This window comes from Andrographis paniculata, unplaced genomic scaffold (genome assembly GCF_009805555.1).
Source record: "Andrographis paniculata isolate CXL003 unplaced genomic scaffold, ASM980555v1 Contig14END, whole genome shotgun sequence".
Taxonomy (NCBI): Eukaryota; Viridiplantae; Streptophyta; class Magnoliopsida; order Lamiales; family Acanthaceae; genus Andrographis; species Andrographis paniculata.
In genome coordinates, this window is record NW_026137424.1 from 1,603,264 (window position 1) to 1,624,886 (window position 21,623).

The 21,623-nt window shown below is 24.8% G+C and overlaps 1 protein-coding gene across 1 annotated transcript; it reads right to left on the reverse strand.

Annotated features, from left to right (window-relative positions):
* Nucleotides 1-18,666: 18,666 nt before the first annotated feature.
* On the reverse strand, nt 18,667-20,387 carry LOC127259828 (AAA-ATPase At5g57480-like). The gene has a single exon (XM_051287443.1). It carries the CDS (start codon nt 20,270-20,272, stop codon nt 18,803-18,805), a length of 1,470 nt encoding a protein of 489 aa, XP_051143400.1. The 5' UTR covers nt 20,273-20,387; the 3' UTR covers nt 18,667-18,802.
* Between the last annotated feature and the right edge of the window lie 1,236 nt (nt 20,388-21,623).

The following is a 21,623-nucleotide window of genomic DNA, read 5'->3' on the forward strand; positions in this document are numbered from 1 at the left end:
ATTATATGATTTAAATTTTTGAAAAAATTATTTATTTTCAATGAGAGTTATGCTTAAAAGTTTTTGTTGAAAAAATTATTTTGTTAAATTTTATTGCATGCTTTTCCTTATTAATAAAATATTACTTCATCCGTCCCATAAGAAAGTATCCATTTTTTCATTTTAATTCGTCTCATAACAAAGTATCTATTTCTTTTTTTAATAATTGTACTATCTACGTAACATTACAAATACTCTTACAACTTATAATATATTACGCAAATGTCATTATCTTTATATCACACAATACTAATAAGGTTATTTTAGTCATTTCTACTTTATTCCTACTACATTCTAATATAATACTAATGTTTCTAAAATTTCGTGTAAAAAGCAAATGGATACATAGTTATGGGACAGACGGAGTATTATATTTTAATTTTATTATATAATATAAATGCTTATATTCAAGCAAAACCAAGAGGTTGTTTGGTAAACAGTTGTTTCAAGAGCTTTTAGTTTATTGAAGAGTTTTTAGTTGTTTGACGAGTAAACTAACTAATTTTAGTGTTTGGTAAATTAACGTTTTCAATTAGTTTATTGGTCCAAAAAATTAATTTTGAAAAGGTTGTATATCCCAGCGTTTCATATTAACCTTTTCATTTTAGGGTGTGTTTGGCAATCAGCTGATAGTTTTTAGTTGTTAGCTGATTTAATTAGCTGTTAGCGTTTAACTAATTCAATTAGCTGATTTGACTAGCTGATTCAATTAGTTGTTTTTATTAAAGTGTCTGGTAAAATAATTGTTTGATATTAGCTGTTTATATGTAAAATGACAATTGAAGACATTTATATTTTAACTTTTAAAATTTTTTAATTATGTTTTTTTAGTTTTAAAAATTTTAAAAATTTTGTTTTTAGTTATTTGAAATTACGAATGTGTTATAAAATATTTTTTTTATTAATTTTAGATGTGAGAAAAATAAAGTATATATTTTTATTAAGAAATATGAATATTTTTTTTTATTAAGAATGATGTAAAATATAAAATAATAAAAAATTTGTATGTATATTAATTATACTAATTATTGATTAATTTATTAATTTATTATATTTATAATTTTTAATAAATTTATTCTATTTTATTTAATTTTAACATAAAATAAAATAATAATATTTATGTTTTTATTTTTTATTTTATTTTAATAAATATATATAGTTTACAAATAAAATTAATTATATATAAAAATTAATTAATTTGAATTTATAAAAATAAAATTATAATTTAATAAATAATATATTAAAATAATTTATAATTACGACAGTAGAAAATAGAAAATATATTTTATATGTATGTTGAAATAAATAATAAAAATTTAAGGGCAAATAAGGAATAAAGAAAATTAAATAGAAAAAATTCTTCCAAAACGTTAGGTAATATAAATTTTCAAAAATTAGCTTTTTGTTACCTAAATTAGCTTTTTGACTGGTCAAACAACTAAAAAATTGTTAAATAAGCTAAAAGCTCTTCAGAAAGTTGTTTGTCAAACACCCTTTTTAATTTTTTTATTCTTTATTTGCCTTAAAAACTAATTAATTCTTTCACGTATAGTAATATATATTTTTATTACATTATTTATTATTTATTTTGATATATTTTCTTCTAATAACTTATAAATTGATACTTATGAATTTAAAATAATTATTTTTTTATATGTCAATTATTTTTTTAAATTTTTTAATTTTTTAGAATAAAAATAATATAAAAATATTAATATTATTGATTCATTTATATAATATTTTTTATTACATAATATTTTTATTAAAAATTAATATATTTATTTAAAATTATAAATTTAATGTAAATATATATTAATTAAAAATTAATCTAATAAAAATACATATACTAATGATTTTTGTTCTTTTATATTTATATTATTTCTAATAAAAAAAATTATATATTTTGCAATAACTTTGCATTAATTTTTTACAAAATATTTTTAAAATAATAAAAATAAATATTTTAAAAGAATTTTTAATTTTTAAAATTAATAATAAAATTTTAAAAAAATCTACCCACAAAAAAAAAAACTCAACTAAATAAATTAAAAATAACATATAAAATGTCTTTAATTGTTATTTTACGTATAAACAACTAATATAAAACCACTATTTTACCAAACACTTTAATACAAACAACTAATCGAATCAGCTAGTCAAACCAACTAATTGATTCAGCTAACAGCTAATTGTCAAACGCACTCCGAAAACATAGGTTGTGTTTTTTTGTGGATTTTAGCTCATATTTTTACTATTCATTTTTTTTTCTCAAAAAATATTCAATCAAATATTTTTTTATATTATATTAAAAAATTTATTTTACATTCAAAACATTACATCAATATCTATTTATATTACATCAAATAACTATTCAAATTCAATCTTTTACTATTAAAAATCGAAACTCAAAACTCCAAACTCACAAACAAACACCCTGTAAATATCACATGGGTTCTTTTTGTAATTTCTTTAAGTTTAATTTTTTGATTGAATATTCGTTTGAGCATTGTGACAAAAAAAAAATACGAATATATTTTTATAAGAAATAATTGTAAAAATTTAATGGAAAAAATTTGGGAAAACCAAATCTAACCAAATTTAATGGAAAAAATTTGGGAAAACCAAATCTAACCAAACACCATCACAATTTATATATATATATGTATGTATCTATCTTTTGTGTTTTATATTTTTTTATTTTATTTTTAATATGATACTTATTTATCCATTGTCTTTTAAATAAATTGCTTGATTTCGACAATAATAATACTCCCTCCGTCTCAGATACCGTGTCTGCTACACGGTAGATAAAGTATTTTAGGAGGGGTGTAATTAGTAGATAATTAAGAATGTATTAGTGAAAATAATTATTCTATAATATAAATAATTATAAATTAAGATTAATATAACTAATTAGTTTAACTAAAATTAAAAATAAAAAATAAAATTAAAAAATTTAAAATGAGATTAAAGTGTGTAATCATTTTTCAAAAAAGAAAAGTGACATGGTATGTGGGATGAACAGAAACGACAACGTGGACATGGTATCTGGGACGGAAGGAGTAATAATTTGAACTATGAAATAGGATAAGTGCTAAAAAATTAATTCTATCTAATACATAATTCTCTTCTTATAGTTAAAGAATACTAGTATTATCCCGGTGTTATATAAAATTTAGTAGTATTTTAATTTTATTTTATTGGCCATGTAACAATTGATTTTAATTAGAGGTATTAAAAAAAAATAATTCAATGATATTTAATTAAAAAGATCAATTATATTAACTACTCCTTATACATGTGAGAAGTTAATTTTAGAGGTGGTTTGGTAGACAATTTTTTTTAAAGAATTTTTAAGCTTATTGAAGAGCTTTAGTTATTTGACCGATAAACCAATTAATTTTACTGTTTCGGTAAATTAGCGTTTTCAATTAGCTTATTAGTCGTTTCAAAAAGCTAATTAATTTTTTTATTTTAATTTTTTATTCTTTATTTACCTTTTTAAAATTAATTAATTCTTTTAAATATATTAATATATTTTTATTATACTATTTATTAATTCTTTGGATATATTTTCTTCTAATAACTGTTATAAATTTAAAATAATTATCTTTTTATATGTCAATTATTTTATTTATAAATTTGTTTAAATTTTTTAGAATACATGTAACGTGATTAATTTATATAGTATTTTATATCACATAATATTTTTATTAAAATGAATATATATATTTAATATTATAAATTTAATGTAAATACATATTAATTAAATTAAATTAATAAAAATACATATACTAATGATTTTTGTTCTTTTATACTTATATTATTTTTAATGGAAAAAAAATATTTTTTAATAAATTTGCATTAATTCTTTACAAAATATTTTCTAAAAATAATAAAAATAAATATCTTAATAAAATATTTTTTTTAATTTTTAAAATTAATAATAAATTTTTAGGTCTACCCACCGAAAAACTAACTAAATATTTTGAAAATAAAATATAAAATATCCTTAATGGTCATATAAACAGCTAATATCAAACCGCTATTTTACTAAACATTTTAATACAAAAAACTAATCGAATCAGCTAATCAAACCAGCTAATCGAATCAGCTAATCAAACCAGCTAATCGAATCAATTAACAGCTAATAGCTAATCGGCAAACACGCCCTTAATCAAAATTAAAAACATCAGCCAATAATTACTTTTCAAAATATTACATATTCAAAAATATAAGGGTAAACTGTTTTTTTTAGTCCCGTAACTGGACCCCCTTATCATTTTAGTCTCGTAAGTGGAGCCTGTCGCAAACTAGTCCCATAAGTGAAAATTTTCGCTGTTTTAATCCTCCGGCGCCGGAGACGCCCGCGTGGCTCACCGGAGGTGACGTGTCCGCCAGGTCAGCGACACCTGGCGGACACGTGGATTTATTTTTTTTTTCAATTTTTTTTAAATTAAATCAAATTAAAAATTTTAAAAATATATAAATAAAATTAAAAATAAGTTTTAAAAAAAATTAAATAAATAAATAAATCCACGTGTCCGCCAGGTCAGCGTCAGGTGTCGCTGACCTGGCAGACACGTCACCTCCGGCGAGCCACGCAGGCGTCTCCGGCACCAGAGGACTAAAACAGCGAAAATTCTTCACTTATGGGACTAGTTTGCGACAGGCTCGGGACTAAAATGATAAGAAGGTCCAGTTACGGGACTAAAAAAACAGTTTACCCAAAATATAATTATGTATACAGTTATCACAAATAATGTCTTTACAACATTGTTACGATGTTTTATCATGAAATGTCCTCCTATATAGTTTACTAAAATTATGTTCAAATAAATGCATTATGATGCATCTTTTTAACTCGCGAAGTATTTATTACTCCATTCGTCTCAATACAATAGTCTTGTTTACCATTTTTGTCCGTCCCAAAACAATAGTCTTATTTTCATAAATAATCATATCACTATAAAATTATCCTTACTTTTTCATTATTATCAAATAACTGTCACTACTTTTTACACTAATACACTCACAAGAGCAAAAAAGTCTTTTACCTGTACTTTTTACCCAATGCTAATATAATATCAATATTTCTTAAATCTCGTGTCAAACTCAACCCAGACTATAATTCTGGGACAAGGGAGTATAATAAGATAGATTTGATTTTATATTTTCTAAAATACAAAATTTTTTTGGAAAAATTTAATCCCCTTATTTATAGAACGCATTCTCTATATAAATATCACAGTTTCCATACGCCATTCTTTAATGTTTTTTCTTCTTCTTTATTTTTATGTTTGTAATTTTTTTACATGAAAATATTTAAATATGATATATTTAATAATTAAATAAATAAATAATATTAAAAAGGATACAAACAAAACTTCAATTTTCAAAATTTTAGGACTGGAGAATGGGCCTAGTGCACCCTAGTAAGTGGACCCCACATAAAACTTAGCCAATATGGTTTGGATTGGAAAATTTTAATTTGAGTTTATATTTAAATAATGTTTAATTTGATAATTTGTAAAACAATATTCTTCGTCTCGTATATTATTTTTTTGAAAAAAATTATTTTTAGTCTCAATATAATTAAAATTTATCAATTTTGGTCCCAATATAATCAAAACTCATCATTTTTATTTCAATATAACTAAAATTCATCAATTTTTTATCATAATATAAAATTTTTATTAATTTCAGTCTCAATATAACAAAAACTCATCATTTTTTATCTCAATATAATCAAACCTTATCTTTTTTTGTCTCATCGTCAACAAACCGACGGAAAATGCTAACGTGAAAAAAAATCAAACCTCATATTTATATTTGAAGAAATTGTTCAATCTTGCAAGTCTACGTCAGCATTTTCCGTCAATTTGTTGACGGTGAGACCAAAAAAGATAAGATTTGATTATATTGGGACAAAAAATGGTGAGTTTTGGTTATATTTGGACTAAAATTGATAAAAAATTTATATTTGGACCAAGAATGATGAGTTTTGATTATATTGGGACAAAAAATGATGAGTTTTGGTTATATTGGGATCAAAATTGATAAAAATTTTATATTTGGACCAACATTGATGAATTTTGGTTATATTGAGACCAAAAATGATATTTTCCCTTTTTTATCATTTTTTTGTCATATTTAAAAATATTTAGTAAAAATAATCATACATTAATACCAGAATATTCTCAAGTTTTAATTAAATTATAAATATCCCATTACTATATATAATTGTTTTATATATAAAGTTAAATGACAAAAATATCAAAATATCTTATACATTTTCACTAATCAATATAATAATAATTATTTTTTTTAATATACTATATAATTTGTCCTAGAAATAAAAAAAGATACAAACTTCAAAAAATAGAATTTAAAAAGAAAAAACGAAGGAACGCCTATTGATTATACCTTGTTATCCATTTTATATTTATATTTTTAATTAATGAACACAATTTCAGTGTAATAATATTTTTTATTTTACTAATATTTTAGGCAAAATAGCAAAAACCTCCGTGGTTTTAAAATTTTAAAAAATTTACTTATGGTTTAAAAAATATTGCACACTCTCCTCCATCTCTAAATTTGACTAATCGACGGTTAAATTTTATCACATTGACCGTTATACCCCTATTTATATATTTTTTAATTTATTTTTCTCTTTTCTATTCTTTCTTTCTTTTTTTCTCCCCAACATCAGATTCTTCCATCTTCTTCCTCAAATTCTTCTTCACACGCAGATTTTTCCCCAATTCTTTTTCACGCTCTCGCAATCTCACCATGTTCTTTCTTTTCTTCTTTTTTTCCAATTTTTTTTTTTCTTCTTCATCTCTCATTCTTCTTTGAAGAATGAAAAATTATAAAATAAGGAGAAGACGACGGGCAGAAGCGGTTGGAGCAGAGAAGAAGGAGGAAGAAGAGGAAGAAAAGAAAGAAGAGAAGGAGAAGAAGAAAAGAAAGAAGAAGAATAAGCGGATTGGACCACTTTTTTTTTTTTCTCCAATTTTCTTTGAGATTAAATTTTAAAAGTATGGAGAAGAACAAGGAAGAAGAAGATGTTGTAAAAAGTAGTCATTATCATATTTTAATAATTTTATACAAAAATATACTCTCTCCGTCCTATAACAAAGTATCAATTTTTTCATTTTAGTATGTACCATAACAAAGTATCAATTTCCTTTTTTAGTAACTGTACTATCTACCTAACATTACAAATACCCTTACAACTTACAATAAATTACACAAATGTCATTACTTTTATATCACAAATACTAATAAGGTTATTTTAGTCATTTTTACTTTAGTTCTACTACATCCCAATATAATACTAATATTTCTAAAATTACGTGCAAAAAGCAAATGGATATCTAGTTATGGGACGGAGGGAGTATCAGTTTATGGACAAAAAATCGCATAGTAGGCGCGTGACATACGACCACCGTTAGATCCTAACATATAGGGGATTTTTTGCAACATTTTGGAAACTAAAAGGAGGTTTTTTTTGGAATTTTAGAACCATAGGGGGGTTTTCAGCAAATTCGGAAAGCTACAAGGAGGTTTTTTAGAATTTTAGAACCATGGAGATTTTTCAAAAAATTCGAAAACCACGTACATTTTTTTATTATATAATAATAATAAGAGACTAAACTAAGGATTTGTTTGGTTTATATATATAAATAGTTAATAAGTATAATGAATTATTATAAACCAATAATAATAATAATAGGTAAAACTTCTAGAGTTGTTTATTTTGTATTTGAATGAGTATTTTAATTGAATTTTTATTTAAATGGTATATTATATGATATTTTACGTATACATATACTTTATTTTTTATTTGGAATCATATAGGATTTTTTTTCTAAGAAAAAAAAATTCGAAATAATTTTAAATATATATATATTTTTACAAAAGTTAACATTCAATATAAACTTATTGAAGCGTTTTTAGTTGTTTGACCAGTCAAAAATTAATTTGTTTAGTAAATTAGTTTTTTTAAATAACTTATTGGCCTCAAAAGCTAATTTTTGAAATTTTGTATATTCATTGTTCCAGAATAATTGTTTTATTTTAATTTTATTTATTTATTTTTTATTTGACCTTAAAAATAAATTATTTATTTTATACATATTAATATATTTTTCATTGTAGTATTTATTAATTATGTTCGAATATAATTTTAGTTAACTTTTCAATTTACTTTGTAAATTTTATATAATTGAAATTATTATTAATTTATTTATATATGTTATATATTATTTGTCACATAAATTTTTTTATTATTGATAAATATGTTAGAATAAATTTATTTGAAATTATAAATAATAAAAAAAAATATTATTTTATTCCTCATCTGACCTTGAAAATAAGTTATTCATTTTACACATATTAATATATTTTTCATTATAGTATTTATTAATTATGTTAATATATATTTTTATTTAGCTTTTAATTTTACTTTTATAAATTTGATATTATTGAAAGTAATATTTATTTATTTATATATACTATATATATTGCTTGTCACATAAAATTTTTTTATTACTATAAATATATTATAATGAATTTATTTAAAATCATAAATAATAAAAGAAATTAATTAAAAAGCAATTTAATAAAAAAATATATATACAATTTTTCTAATATTTAAATAAAAAAATAAATATTTTAATAAAATTTTCATAATTTTCAATAATTAATAATAAAAATTCTAAAAAGTCTTATACAACGAATAATAAACTAAATATTTTTAAAATAAGATACAAAATATCCATAATTGTCATACGTATAAACAACTAATATCAAACCGCTATTTTACCAAACACTTTAATAAGCTAATTGAAAACGCTAATTTATCATACATTAAAATTAGCTGATTTACTAGTTAAATAGACAAAAGCTCTTGAAAAAACTGTTTACCGAACAAAACAAACCCCTGGATTCAACATTTTACTTGGATAAACATCCTATGATAATTGAAGCATACTTGAAACAATCTTTGGTATATTTTGGTAAATTGGAAATGAGCAACACAACAATTAAATTATTTGATTTTAATTTTTTTAATTTGAGTTTTAATTATATTTTGATGTAATATTTTATGAGAAAAATAATACTTCCTCCGTCCCATAACAAAGTATCTATTTTTTCATTTTAGTCCGTCTCATAACAAAGTATCCATTTCTTTTTTTATTAACTGTACTATCTACCTAACATTACAAATACCCTTACAACTTATAATATATTACACAAATGTTATTACCTTTATATCACACTATACTAATAAAGTTACTTTAGTCATTTCTATTTTATGCCTACTACATCTCAATATAATACTAATATTTCTAAAACTACGTGCAAAAAACAAATGAATATCTAATTATGGGACGGAGGGAGTACTTTTCTAGCCCGCTATAATGATGGTACTTTTTTTTTTTTAATTATTTTCATTTAAACTTACAATTCATTTTTAAACTATTTTTAGTCTCTCACAATTGTATTATTTTTAGCGTAAATTACGTAATATCTTCTTGTGTTTTAGTAAAAATGTATAAAATACGCTGTATTTTATTTATTGCGTGAAATCCCTTGTGTTAATGTAAAGTTTGCAGAAAACACCCTCTTTATCCAAAATTGATGTTTGATTCTAAATAAAGACCTAAATTACGCAAATTTTATACAAATAAAAAACGTAAAATATTTTAAATAATTTTTTGAATAAAACAAATTAATAAATAATTGATTAATCATTTATTTTTATATTTTTATAAAAATCAGATAACAATTTGTCTCTAAAAACTATAAAACGAAGGATTGATCAATTATTTATTTATTTATTTTATTCAAAAAAATTATTTAAAATATTTTACATTTTTTATCTGTATAAAATTTGTGTAATTTAAGTATTTATTTAGAACCAAACATCAGTTTTGGACAATAAAGGTGCTTCATGCAAACTTTACCTTAACACAAGGGGTTTCACGCAATAAATAAAACACGGAGTCTTTTATGCATTTTTAATAAAACATAAGGGGGTGTTATGTAATTTACCCTTATTTTTATTTCAATAAATAATAACTAAATATTTATTAGTTTTTCTACTTATAATATCATTTTTTTTATTAATTCTTTAAATAAATTTACTTTAATACTCTCATTTACTATTTTTTATCTATCATACTTTTATATGAAAATTTTTATAATTTTATAATCTTTATACCCAAACAAAATAGCATAATTAACTCAGATACAAAGAGTATTGTGAACCGTGTGGACAAAATAATTTCAATTTTGATTTGAAATTAAAATAAAACAAACTCTAAAATTTGATTTGAATATTAATTTGAATAAGAAATTTTTTTTATTTATATTTTAATTGTTGTACTATAATTCTCACCATGTTTTTATAATTTTGTATTTAACTTGTACTATATATTCTCACATGTGTACTAAAATGTGACATAGAAAACTACTTAAAAATTAGGACAAAGTTCTGAGGTACAGAATTAGATAATATTGCTAAAAACTTAGGCTGTGTTGGCCCGCAATGTTTTTCACTAAATTTATATTCCCTCATTCACTATTTATTTATTTATTTTTGTCGTGTATGCTATTGATACATAATTTTGAAATGACATAATTAATAAAAATAATTATATATTAAAATTAAAATAATTAATTAATTTAATTTAGATAAAAATTTTGCATATTGAAATTTTTAAAATGTGGTTAAAACATACCGTCTCTTTGCTCAACATTAACAATTTTCTATAAATATTATTAAAAAATACAAATATAAACCCGCATTAATATAATATATACATTATTTACTCATAAAAAGTCAATTATTCAATACAAAATATTATTTTTTATTAGCAACATAGTTCTTCATACCACACATAAAAAAATCAATTTATCTAAAAACGTTGAATGAAAAAACTGATATAATCCTTTTAAAATAAATAGATGAGAAATGAGATATGAGACATACTAAAACGACAATGTGAATGCAATTAAAGTACTATTTATTATTGTGACGGATTAAGATTTATGATCGAATAACAAATAGAAAATATAAAAAAGATACAGATATATGTGGTTCACCAAGAATGTGTTGGCTACATCCACATGCAGGAACGAATAGATTTTCATTCACGACGGCTAGGTTACAGATTACAGATTTGAGCTGCTTGGCCACCTATTAGAATTGGAATACATGTCTATTTATAGCGTAAGCTTATGTCAATAATATCCAAATCATATCTCTAAATCTAATTTATAATATCTAATATCTAAATCATATTCTTCGATTCTAGGCATATCAACAAATCTTCACCTTAACTTGAATCTCGCTTCAAGATATATCATTACAATGCCAAATGAACAAGTGGCAAACTAACTTCAAGGCATATCAACAAATCTCCACATTGACGTAAATCTTACTTCCAGATGCATCATTATAATGACAAATGAACAGACTTCTCCATTCTGCCTCAGATTTGCCCTTCCTCGGACAACTACCAGCTTGCAACATGTAACAAGTTTAAACAATGTCGAAACTTGCTATGAGGGGCCGCTTTGGTGAACATATCAACAATTCCTTCCTCCATTTGTAGCCTTAACAGACGTTATTTCAAAAACAACTTATTGGTTAGATATTTCGTCATGTACAAACTCTCCAACTTCTTCCAAAAGCCAACAGGAGTTTCCTGATTGGAAACTTCGACGATTACATCATCTGACAGACACAGTATGATAGTCAAGTGGGCCTTTTCCTCTACGGTATTCCACTCTTCATCATCTACGTTTGCACCTCTCGGTTTTTCAAGTAGCGGCGCCCACAAACCCTGCTGCTTCAGCAAAGATCGCATCTTGATCTGCCATAAGCCAAAACTATTCCTACTGTGAATTTGTCAACCTTTACGTTGAAAGCAGACATTGTTGACAGGGCCGTCCCTGGGCCCGGGCAAAAGGGGCGACCGCCTAGGGCCCAATCTAAATTGGGGCCCATTATTAATTTATATTATATATAAATTATTTATATATACAAATTATTTGACATTAATATATTAATATAAGAGCATGGCCTAGTGGTTAAGTTCTATATATACTTTAAAAATGACATGAACCCCTTATAATTTAAAAAATATTCCATGAAATTCATTTTTATATTTTTTTAGTGATGAAAAGATGACTTTTCATCTATATTTTTTGCATGGCGACGGTTTAATATAACGTTTGTTAAAATATAAGGGAGCGTTACGCAATTTTTAAAAATTATGCTAGAAATTTTTTTTTTATTTATATTTTATTATAGGTAAAAAAATATTATATATATATTTAAGGGCCCTTAATTTTTATTTCGCTCTGAGCTCTTCAAAAGTTAGGAACGGCCCTAATTGTTGATCGACTCATGAAACCCTAGCAAAGCGGAAATAAACAAAACCCTGAACGAAATGACCAAGCTCTGATACTAGTGTGTTTTGACGGATTAGGATTAATAATCGAATAAAAAATAGAAAAGATAAAGAAGACACAAATTTACGTGGTTCACCAACTATGTGTTGGCTACATCCACAGGAAGGAGGAACGAAGAGCAGATTTCATTTACGGCTATGTTACATATTACAATTTTGAGCCTATGCGAATAATATCAAAATCATATCTCTAAATCTAAAATATAATATATAATATCCAAATTATATTCCTAAATTCGAAGCATATCAACATTTATAATGCTTTTTAAATATTAATTTAAATATTTATACTTTATTTTTTTACGTTGTATTAAAAATTAATTTTATATTAAAAAATATTAAGATTAACAAATAATTATTTTAATTTAAAATTTTATTATTTAAAATTCAAAAAGTCCCGCAAAAATAAAACAAATTTGTACAAGCATCATGTGATAATTAAAGTACACTCGACACAATATTGCTAAATTTGAAATGAGAAAACATAACAAACTATAGGAATCTCTAGACATTATTTGATTTCGACGACTCATGTTAAAGTCAAGTGCATGCAATGTGTTGGCCTGATAATCTTTTTCGATATAAAAAGTCTCGATTAAGAGGATCTAAGTACAGATTCTTGGGCAACTCGACGCGAATCCCAAATGTTATATGAAAAAGGATAGTGTAAAAGACAACTCGATAAGGAAAAGGCCGAAGAAATATCGATTGAAATTGATTATATCAGAACTGCAAAACTACAAAAGAAAATGATAAAATAGAAAAAGATGAAAAATATATGTTTTTAACATCCATCCTTTCTTATTACACGTTACTGTGTCTTTTTTCTTTTCTCTTTTTTTTTTTTTTAAGCCGTAAAAATTCACAGCTGTTATTTTTTTAGTGCGCTCTAGGTAAATTTTTAGTTCGAACTTAATAGTCTGCAAACTAAATTCGACAAAATAAGTCACACAAGAAACGAATCTTTAACCCTATTAGACAATATATTTTTAACATCAGCACAGGTACTGAAGATTTTAATTATAAAATTGTCGTCTTATATATATATCTCATATATTTTTTATGGAACACATTTATGATTTTATATATCTAGCTTCTAAATATATTTATATTCTAAATAATTATTTTAATAAAAGTAATTTATATTATCTCCGTCTGGTTGTAAGGATCTCATTTACTTTTTGTGTATTGATTTTTTAATATTAATTATTATATCAAAACATACTATAAATTAAGAAAAAATTAGAAAAATACTTCAGTTAATATCTTATAATACTAATAGAAGAACATTTGTACATAATATTATACAAATATAAAAATATTTTTAATATTGAGTACAATTACGCAAAAGGTAAATATGATCTTTAGAGTCTGACCGAGGAAATATTAATTATATATAAACATCTATTTTTATTATATAGTATTGTATTTTATTATTTTATTTGTAGTGATATATATTATTGAGTTATAACTCTTAAAATAATTTATACATATTTTTAATTTATTTTTAATAAAATATACATATTATTTGTCCCATTTTAATATGTTTTTTTAGAATTTTATAGTAGATTAAGTATTTTTTATTATATTTTATTGTTAATAAAAGTATGTAAGATGACATTCTTACCATTTGCATTTTATGTATAAATTAATTGTATATATATAATTTATGTAAAAATTAAAGATATCAATATATAATTATTTTTATTATAATAATATTTTTTTTTGAATAAAATATAAAAAATAGTAAAAATGATAATTTCACTTAAATCCGGAGAAGTATTCTATAATACTCCATCCGTCCCAAACACCCTGCAACATTTTTTTTTAGTATGTTCCAAACACTGCAATATTTTCAAAATAGGAAATAATTAATCATACTTAATCTATATCCCACACTTTATCCCCTCGCATCATCCAAATAAAAAAATAAAATATACATTTCTCTCTCAATCACATCACTTAATTTCTAAATTATCCTACTTAATACTACCCACCTAAAAATTCGCGCCAAAAGTAAATGTTGCAACTTATTTGGAAAGAAGAGAGTATATTTTAATTATATAAAAAAAATGCTTATAATATTTATATATAGACAAATTATTTAATTACCGTAAATAACAAATATAAAATGCTTTAAAATATTTATAATTTTTTTTAAAAAAATTATGGTTTTATTAATTATGAATTTTATAAAAATTTAATATTAAAAATAAAAAATATATATATTGGAAAATTGACTAACAATGTGCTATATAAATATTATTTATTTTTATTTATATAATTGATATTATTATTTAAGGTAAGTGTAATTGTAGATTAGAAAATGTGATACACCATTAAATAATGAGATATGTATTATTTGATTATAAATTTATTTTTTATGTAATATATCTTTTATTAAAAAAAAATTTAAATATATTTTGAATGTTTTAAAATTTATATATTGTATAATAAATACTAATATATATAGATAACTAATAGTATAATTAAATTTTAATATGTGAAATTTTACCGAAAAATTCAAAAATTCACCAAGAATTTCATCCAAAATCACAAAAGAGTAAGGGGGTGTTTGGCAAATAGCTTTTTGAATAGCTTTTAGCTTATTGAACAGCTTTTAGCTGTTCGATCACTCAAAAAACTAATTTAGGTGTTTGGTAAATTAGCTTTTTGGAATAGCTTTTTGGACCCAAAAAGCTAATTTCTGAAAAGCTAACTTACCCAGCGTTTTGAAATAGCTTTTTCGAAAAAAAAAATTTATTCCTTATATGTCCTTAAAAATTTATCATGCATTTTACACAAATAAATATATTTTGATTATATTATAATATTTTATTATAATATAGTTTTACTTTTATAAATTTAAAATAATTAATTTTTATATAAAAATTATTTTAATTGTAAAATATATAAATTTATTAAAATCAACATAAAATATAAAATATAAATATTAATAATTTATTTTTATATTAAAATTACATTATATAAATTTTATACTAAAAATAAATTAAATAAATTAAATTTATTGAAAATTATAAATATAATGAACTAATCGATAACTAATATAATAAATATATACACGAAAAATTTATTATTTTATATTTTACATCATTTTCAATAGAAAAAACTATTTGTATATTTTAATAAAAATATATTATTTTTTTAAATATAACTGTAATAAAAATAAATACTTTTATAACACTTTTACCATTTTCAATAACTAATAACAAAAATTTTTAAACATTCTAAACTCAAAAAAACATAATTAAATATATTATAAACAAAAATAAAATAGAAATGTTCTCGATTGTCATTTTACGTACAAACAACTAATATCAAACAGTTGTTTTACTAAATATTTTAATACAAACAGCTAATCGAATCAGCTAGTCAAACCAGCTAATTGAATCAGCTAACAGCTATCAGCTAATTGAATCAGCTAACAGCTAACAACTATAAGCTAATTGCCAAACACGCTCTGAATAAAGAGGAAAAGGAGGTTTTTGGTGTGTGAAAATTGAGCGTGAAAATGACCTTTTTATATATACTTTTGGGATTGTGTTAAAATTAATAAAAAATTATTATTTTTTTTAAAAAAAATAATTAATTACAAACATAAATAAGAATTAAAAAAACATTAAATTAATTTTAAATTTATTAAAAAATTCAAAAAATTTAGAAATAATAATAATTTATTTTTAATTTCATTAATTAGTATTATAATCACCATTAATGATTTAGTTAAATGGGAATTAAAAAATATATTAAATCAATTTTAAAAATATCAAAAAAAAAAAGATTTAAAACGGCAGGATCCAACGTCTTTTATTTATTATAATAATAATAATAATAATAATAATAATAAAATTTAATAAATATATTTATTAGTTATAATTTCATTAATTATATCAAGAATAACTATATAATATTAATGATAAGTTATTAATTATTTTTATTTAAAAACAAAATTGATTATATGGAACACAACGAACTCAAATATATAATATATAGATAAAATTAGAGTTGACAGTGAATCGATTCGTGTTGGATTCGTATCGGGTTGAATACTTGAAATTAGTTAAATTATTTAACCATAACCCGACCTGTTTATAATCGTGTTTGGCTCGTGTTAACCCGTTTATTATCGTGTCGGGTTCAGGTTGACTCGTGTTGACCCGTATACATAATTAAGTCGAATTTCTTGATTCAAATTAAATAATTTTTTGTTATGTTATCGTGTTATGTTAGTTTTTATTGGTTTGAACGTAAATTAGATTGAATTATTTAAAATTGAACTTAGTTAAAATTAATTTATGAGAAAATTATTAAATTATGATTATTTTATATATAATAAATATATTAATCAATATTAATATTTTATAATCGGATTGTCGTATCGTGTTCGAGTTGAGAGCCTCAACCCTAACCCGAATCGTTTACTATCGTGTCGGGCTCGTGTCAACCCGTATACATAATCGGATTGAAATCTTTGACCCAAACCCAATTATTTTGTGTCGGGTCGATTTTTGTCAGCTCTAGATAAAATACAAGTGGTAAATAAATTACTCAAAAATATCATACCTCCAAACTTTTACAATTGCATCATAACCATTAACTTTTTAGGGACTGTTTGCTTCAGGTTTAGGAGGTGAGACAATTCTAAAATTTTTCATGTTTTGATTCAATTTTTTTCAGAGGGGAGAGGAAACAATTTTTTAAAGTTTTTTTCCCCTCCAATTTGGGAGAATTTGAAGCGGGGAGATTTTATTAATTTTTTTTTTATCTAATTACGCATTATATTCTTTAAATATATTATTAAAAATTTATTAATATCTTCACATTTTTAATTAAATATTTTAACCAAGTTTAATTATAATATTTTTTAACAAATCATATAAATTAATATATAATTATATCTATAATAATAATAATAACAATAATAATAATAATAATAATTTAATTTTGAATGAATAGTATTTAAAAAAATAATAATAATTTATTATCTTTCAAAATTAATTCCAATACAATCCTGCATTAAAGATATAAACAAAATGCTTAAAATTTTTATTTTATTATATTTGACAAATATATTTTAATGCCATTTTATGAATAAATTAATCGAAATTTATTAAATATTTTAATTTTTTTTTATTTATACAATATACGGACAAAATAGTAAAATTTTTCTATTTTTCCTCCCCTCACATACTTTCAGGAAAAAAAATTAATAACAAATATTCAATTCATCCAATTAGGTTGGATTTTACGTTGACATGATAATCTCATAATAATCTGAAATATAAAAATTAGGTCATCGGATGGGCCGAGCCCAAGCTGGACTTAGATTTAAATTTTTTTTTAAAAAAAATTATGTAAGTAATTTTTTTTTTTAGGTAAAATTGCTTATAACTCCCCTGTGTTTCGAAATTCGGCGTAAAATTTCTCTATACTTTAAAAATTGCATGGTACCCCTTTATACTTTAAAAAACGTTGCATGAAACCCCACCACCATGAAACTTTCTTCGTGTGATAAGAAGATGATTTTCTATCTATATGTTTTGCATGGCAGGGGAGTTTTATGTAATAATTTTTTAATATATAAGTGAGCGTCATACAATTTTTTAAAGTAGAATGAAGATTTATGCTGAGTTTCGAAACCACAAAGTGGTTTCATGGAATATTTTTTAAAGTATAAGGGGACGTCATGCAATTTTTAAAGTAGAGGGGAATTTACGCTGACTTTCGAAACCACAAGGGAGTTATGGACAATTTTGCTTTTTTTTTTTTATTAGATTGTTTAATGAAATTTATAATTTTAGATGTTTTAGTTTGTTTTGTATTTCGAGTCTATTATCTATTTGTCTTGTATCGTGTTTAAATTTGAAACTTTAGGATGAAAATCAAATTTCAAATCTTAATAAAAATACGAACTAATACACCTGTAGTAAAATCATTGAAAGTTTAAATTAAAAATTTTCAAATATGAATTAAAAATCTATAAAATATATAAATATTTTTTATAAAAAAAAAAAAAAAATTCCTCTTAGAAAATAGAGATAATTATAAAGCATTTTTTATTTAAATTTAAATTTTATTTTTTTACTCTTCATTAATTTATTATTTTTAATCACTATTTTATAATAAAAGATAAATTTGTCCATTCATACTATAAAACAATTACCTAAAATACCGTGCAAATATACTTTAGACAGTAAAAAATAAATGAAGAGAGTATAATATAAATTAATTACTATTATTATTGTATAAATTTATTTATCATTTTTTTCTTCAAAATTATTGCAATTTTCGTCTTCCGATGGATTCCCGGGGTAATCCAGAGGTCTTTTCTCCTGCTCCTCGTCTTCTACACCGCATCCAATCCTAGCCGTCGATCTCACTCTTTTAATCTCAGCCCTCGATTTCATCTCCTTCACCAGTTCCGCCACCGCCCCGCTCTTCTCCCTCCGGTGCCTTATCAGTACCTCGCCGACGTCCGCCGGCGTCATCTCCGCCGCACCAATCACCGCCTGCAACTCCTCCGGCAACTCCGATTCCTCCAATCCAAGGTAATTCTTCGCCAAAATCTTCACCGCCGGGAACGAACAGTAGCTCATATGAATGTGCAGATCCATCCGGCCGCTCCGGAGCAGCGCCGGATCGAGCTTCTCGATGTGATTCGTCGTGAAGACGAAGATCCTCTCGCTTCCGCAGCACGACCACAGTCCGTCGGTGAAATTCAGCAGTCCTGAAAGCGTCACCGCGTTTCCGCCGTCCTCCGCCGCGAGCTCGGCGGCGCTGCGGCGGTTCCCGGCGGCTTTTCTCCGATTGGTTAAGTTCACCGAACAGTCGATGTCTTCGATGACGATGATCGATTTGGACGTCGTCTTCATCAGTAACTTTCTGAGCTCGGAATTTGTACTGACCTCGCTCAATTCCAGATCGTAAATGTCGTAGCTGAGGTAATTGGCCATGGCGGCGATCATGCTCGATTTTCCGGTCCCCGGCGGACCGTACAGAAGGTAGCCGCGCTTCCAGGCGCGGCCGGTCTTCTGGTAGAACGATTCGCCATTGACGAAATCTTCGAGGTCGGAGATGATTTCAGATTTCGTGATCGGATCCATGGCGAGGGTATCGAAGGTGCTTGGGTGCTTGAACGGTACGGACTCCCATGGATGACCTCTGGAGTCTAGAGATCCGCCTCTGGAATTGGTGAAGAGGAGGCGGTCCTGGCTTTTCCGGCGGAGCTCCTCCGCCGTGTCGGAGACGAAATCGAGGTAGGAATTGAGGATTAGGTTTTTGTGCTTTTTTTTAATTCTGAGAGTGAAGCCTCTCTTCTCCTCCGGCAATGGCCGCCATGTGAAGGTCTGGTTTTGGCGCTGAGTGACGACGTGTTCCCACTCGACGGCGGCGCCGCCGAAGGAGTCGACGAGGCGGTCGTTGTTGGAGAGGCCGAAGGTGATGGCGGAGGAGTTGAGGCCGCGCGTGAGGCTCAGGCGCGTGCCGGAGATGGAGGCGGAGGAGCTCAGGTAGATTTGGACGGCGTTGTAGAGCTCGTTGGTGTTGACGCCGTCGATTTCGGTGATGTCGTAGTAGCAGTAGGCGGAGAAGTAGCCGGAGAGGCGGTAGAGGAGGCGGAGCGCCGCCACCCGGAGCTCCGGCGGGAAGACGGCGTGGAGGATTCCCTGGCAGAAAGCCCAAACTCCCATCATCGACGCCGCCGTCGTCCAAAACTCCTTCATTTTTTGCTTTTTTTGTTTTTGGCTATTTTGGATTCTCCGGCGGTGGCGGTGACTGAGAGAGCGCTGCGCAGTTCGGTGGCGTTTTATAGAAGAAGGTGATGGATCTCGGGAGCTAATTTATTGAAAGCGCCGGGTTGATCTGCACCGTTCAATTTCAAAGGTTCATTGAATTAATGGTTTGGATTTAATCTGGTTCTGCTCCTGGGACTTTCTAAACTTATAAATTTTAAGTGAATATGAGAAGTGTTAACTCTGTTTCATTTATAGGATTTGTAATGATTTCAATTATTAATTTCATTTTTTTCACTAAAAAAATATTAAACCAAATATGTATTTTTTATTTTTTATATTTATTTAAAAATTAATTTTTTACATTTAAAATATTACGTCAACGTCTATTTATATTACATCATATAATTATTCAAATTCAAAATTTTTACTATTTAAATCTCAACTCAAAATTCAAACCCTCAAACAAACAAAGTATAATATGGAGTATTAATATTTGTTGTGTAAGTTATATATTGTATTGTGTTTATAATCTTCTTATTGTACTATTGTGCTAAAATTAATACTCGTCCCAAAACACAACAAATATTAAAATTAAAACTACGTGCAAAACGCAAATGAGTACTTACTTTTGAGACGGAAGGAATATAATATATTATATCATAGCACATTATACAATTGCATAACACAGTATATACTGATTTCAGCACAAAATATGACACACACAACAAATATTTCTATATAACACAACATACATCTTGTGATAATTTGCTAATTATTTTAAGTTAATGTGTTAATTTGAAAACATATTATCTATACGTTGATTATTTGTTAATTACTTCAAGTTAGCTCCCTAGTCGTCATCATTTCTTAAATACAGTGTCATAAAATATGCATAAATTAATGTCGTAAATTATATAATACCGCTTATATTTTTGTAAGAATACACAAAATATTCTATATTTTATTTATTGCAATCTCGTATATTAAATTAAAGTACACAGAAAATATTTTTTCGTCCAAAACTGATGTTTTATTGTAAATACGTACTTAATTATACAAATTTTACACAAATAAAAATATAAAATCTCTTAAATAGTTTTTTTTTTGGAATAAAATAAATAAGTAAATAATTTATCAAGCAAATATTTAATTGGTTTTTTAAGACAAACTCTTACATAATATTGTTTTTTTAAAAAAATCTGAAATGAATGATTTATTATTTATTATTTATTTAAATAAGACTATTTGATTTTTTTATTTATATAAAATTTGTATAATTAAGTGTATGTTTATGATCAAATATCAATTATGGACGAATAAATGTTTTATTTAATACAAA

Excerpts from the sequence above, each read along its gene's own strand:
- LOC127259828 (XM_051287443.1), bottom strand. The coding sequence starts at position 20,272 with ATGAAGGAGTTTTGGACGACGGCGGCGTCGATGATGGGAGTTTGGGCT.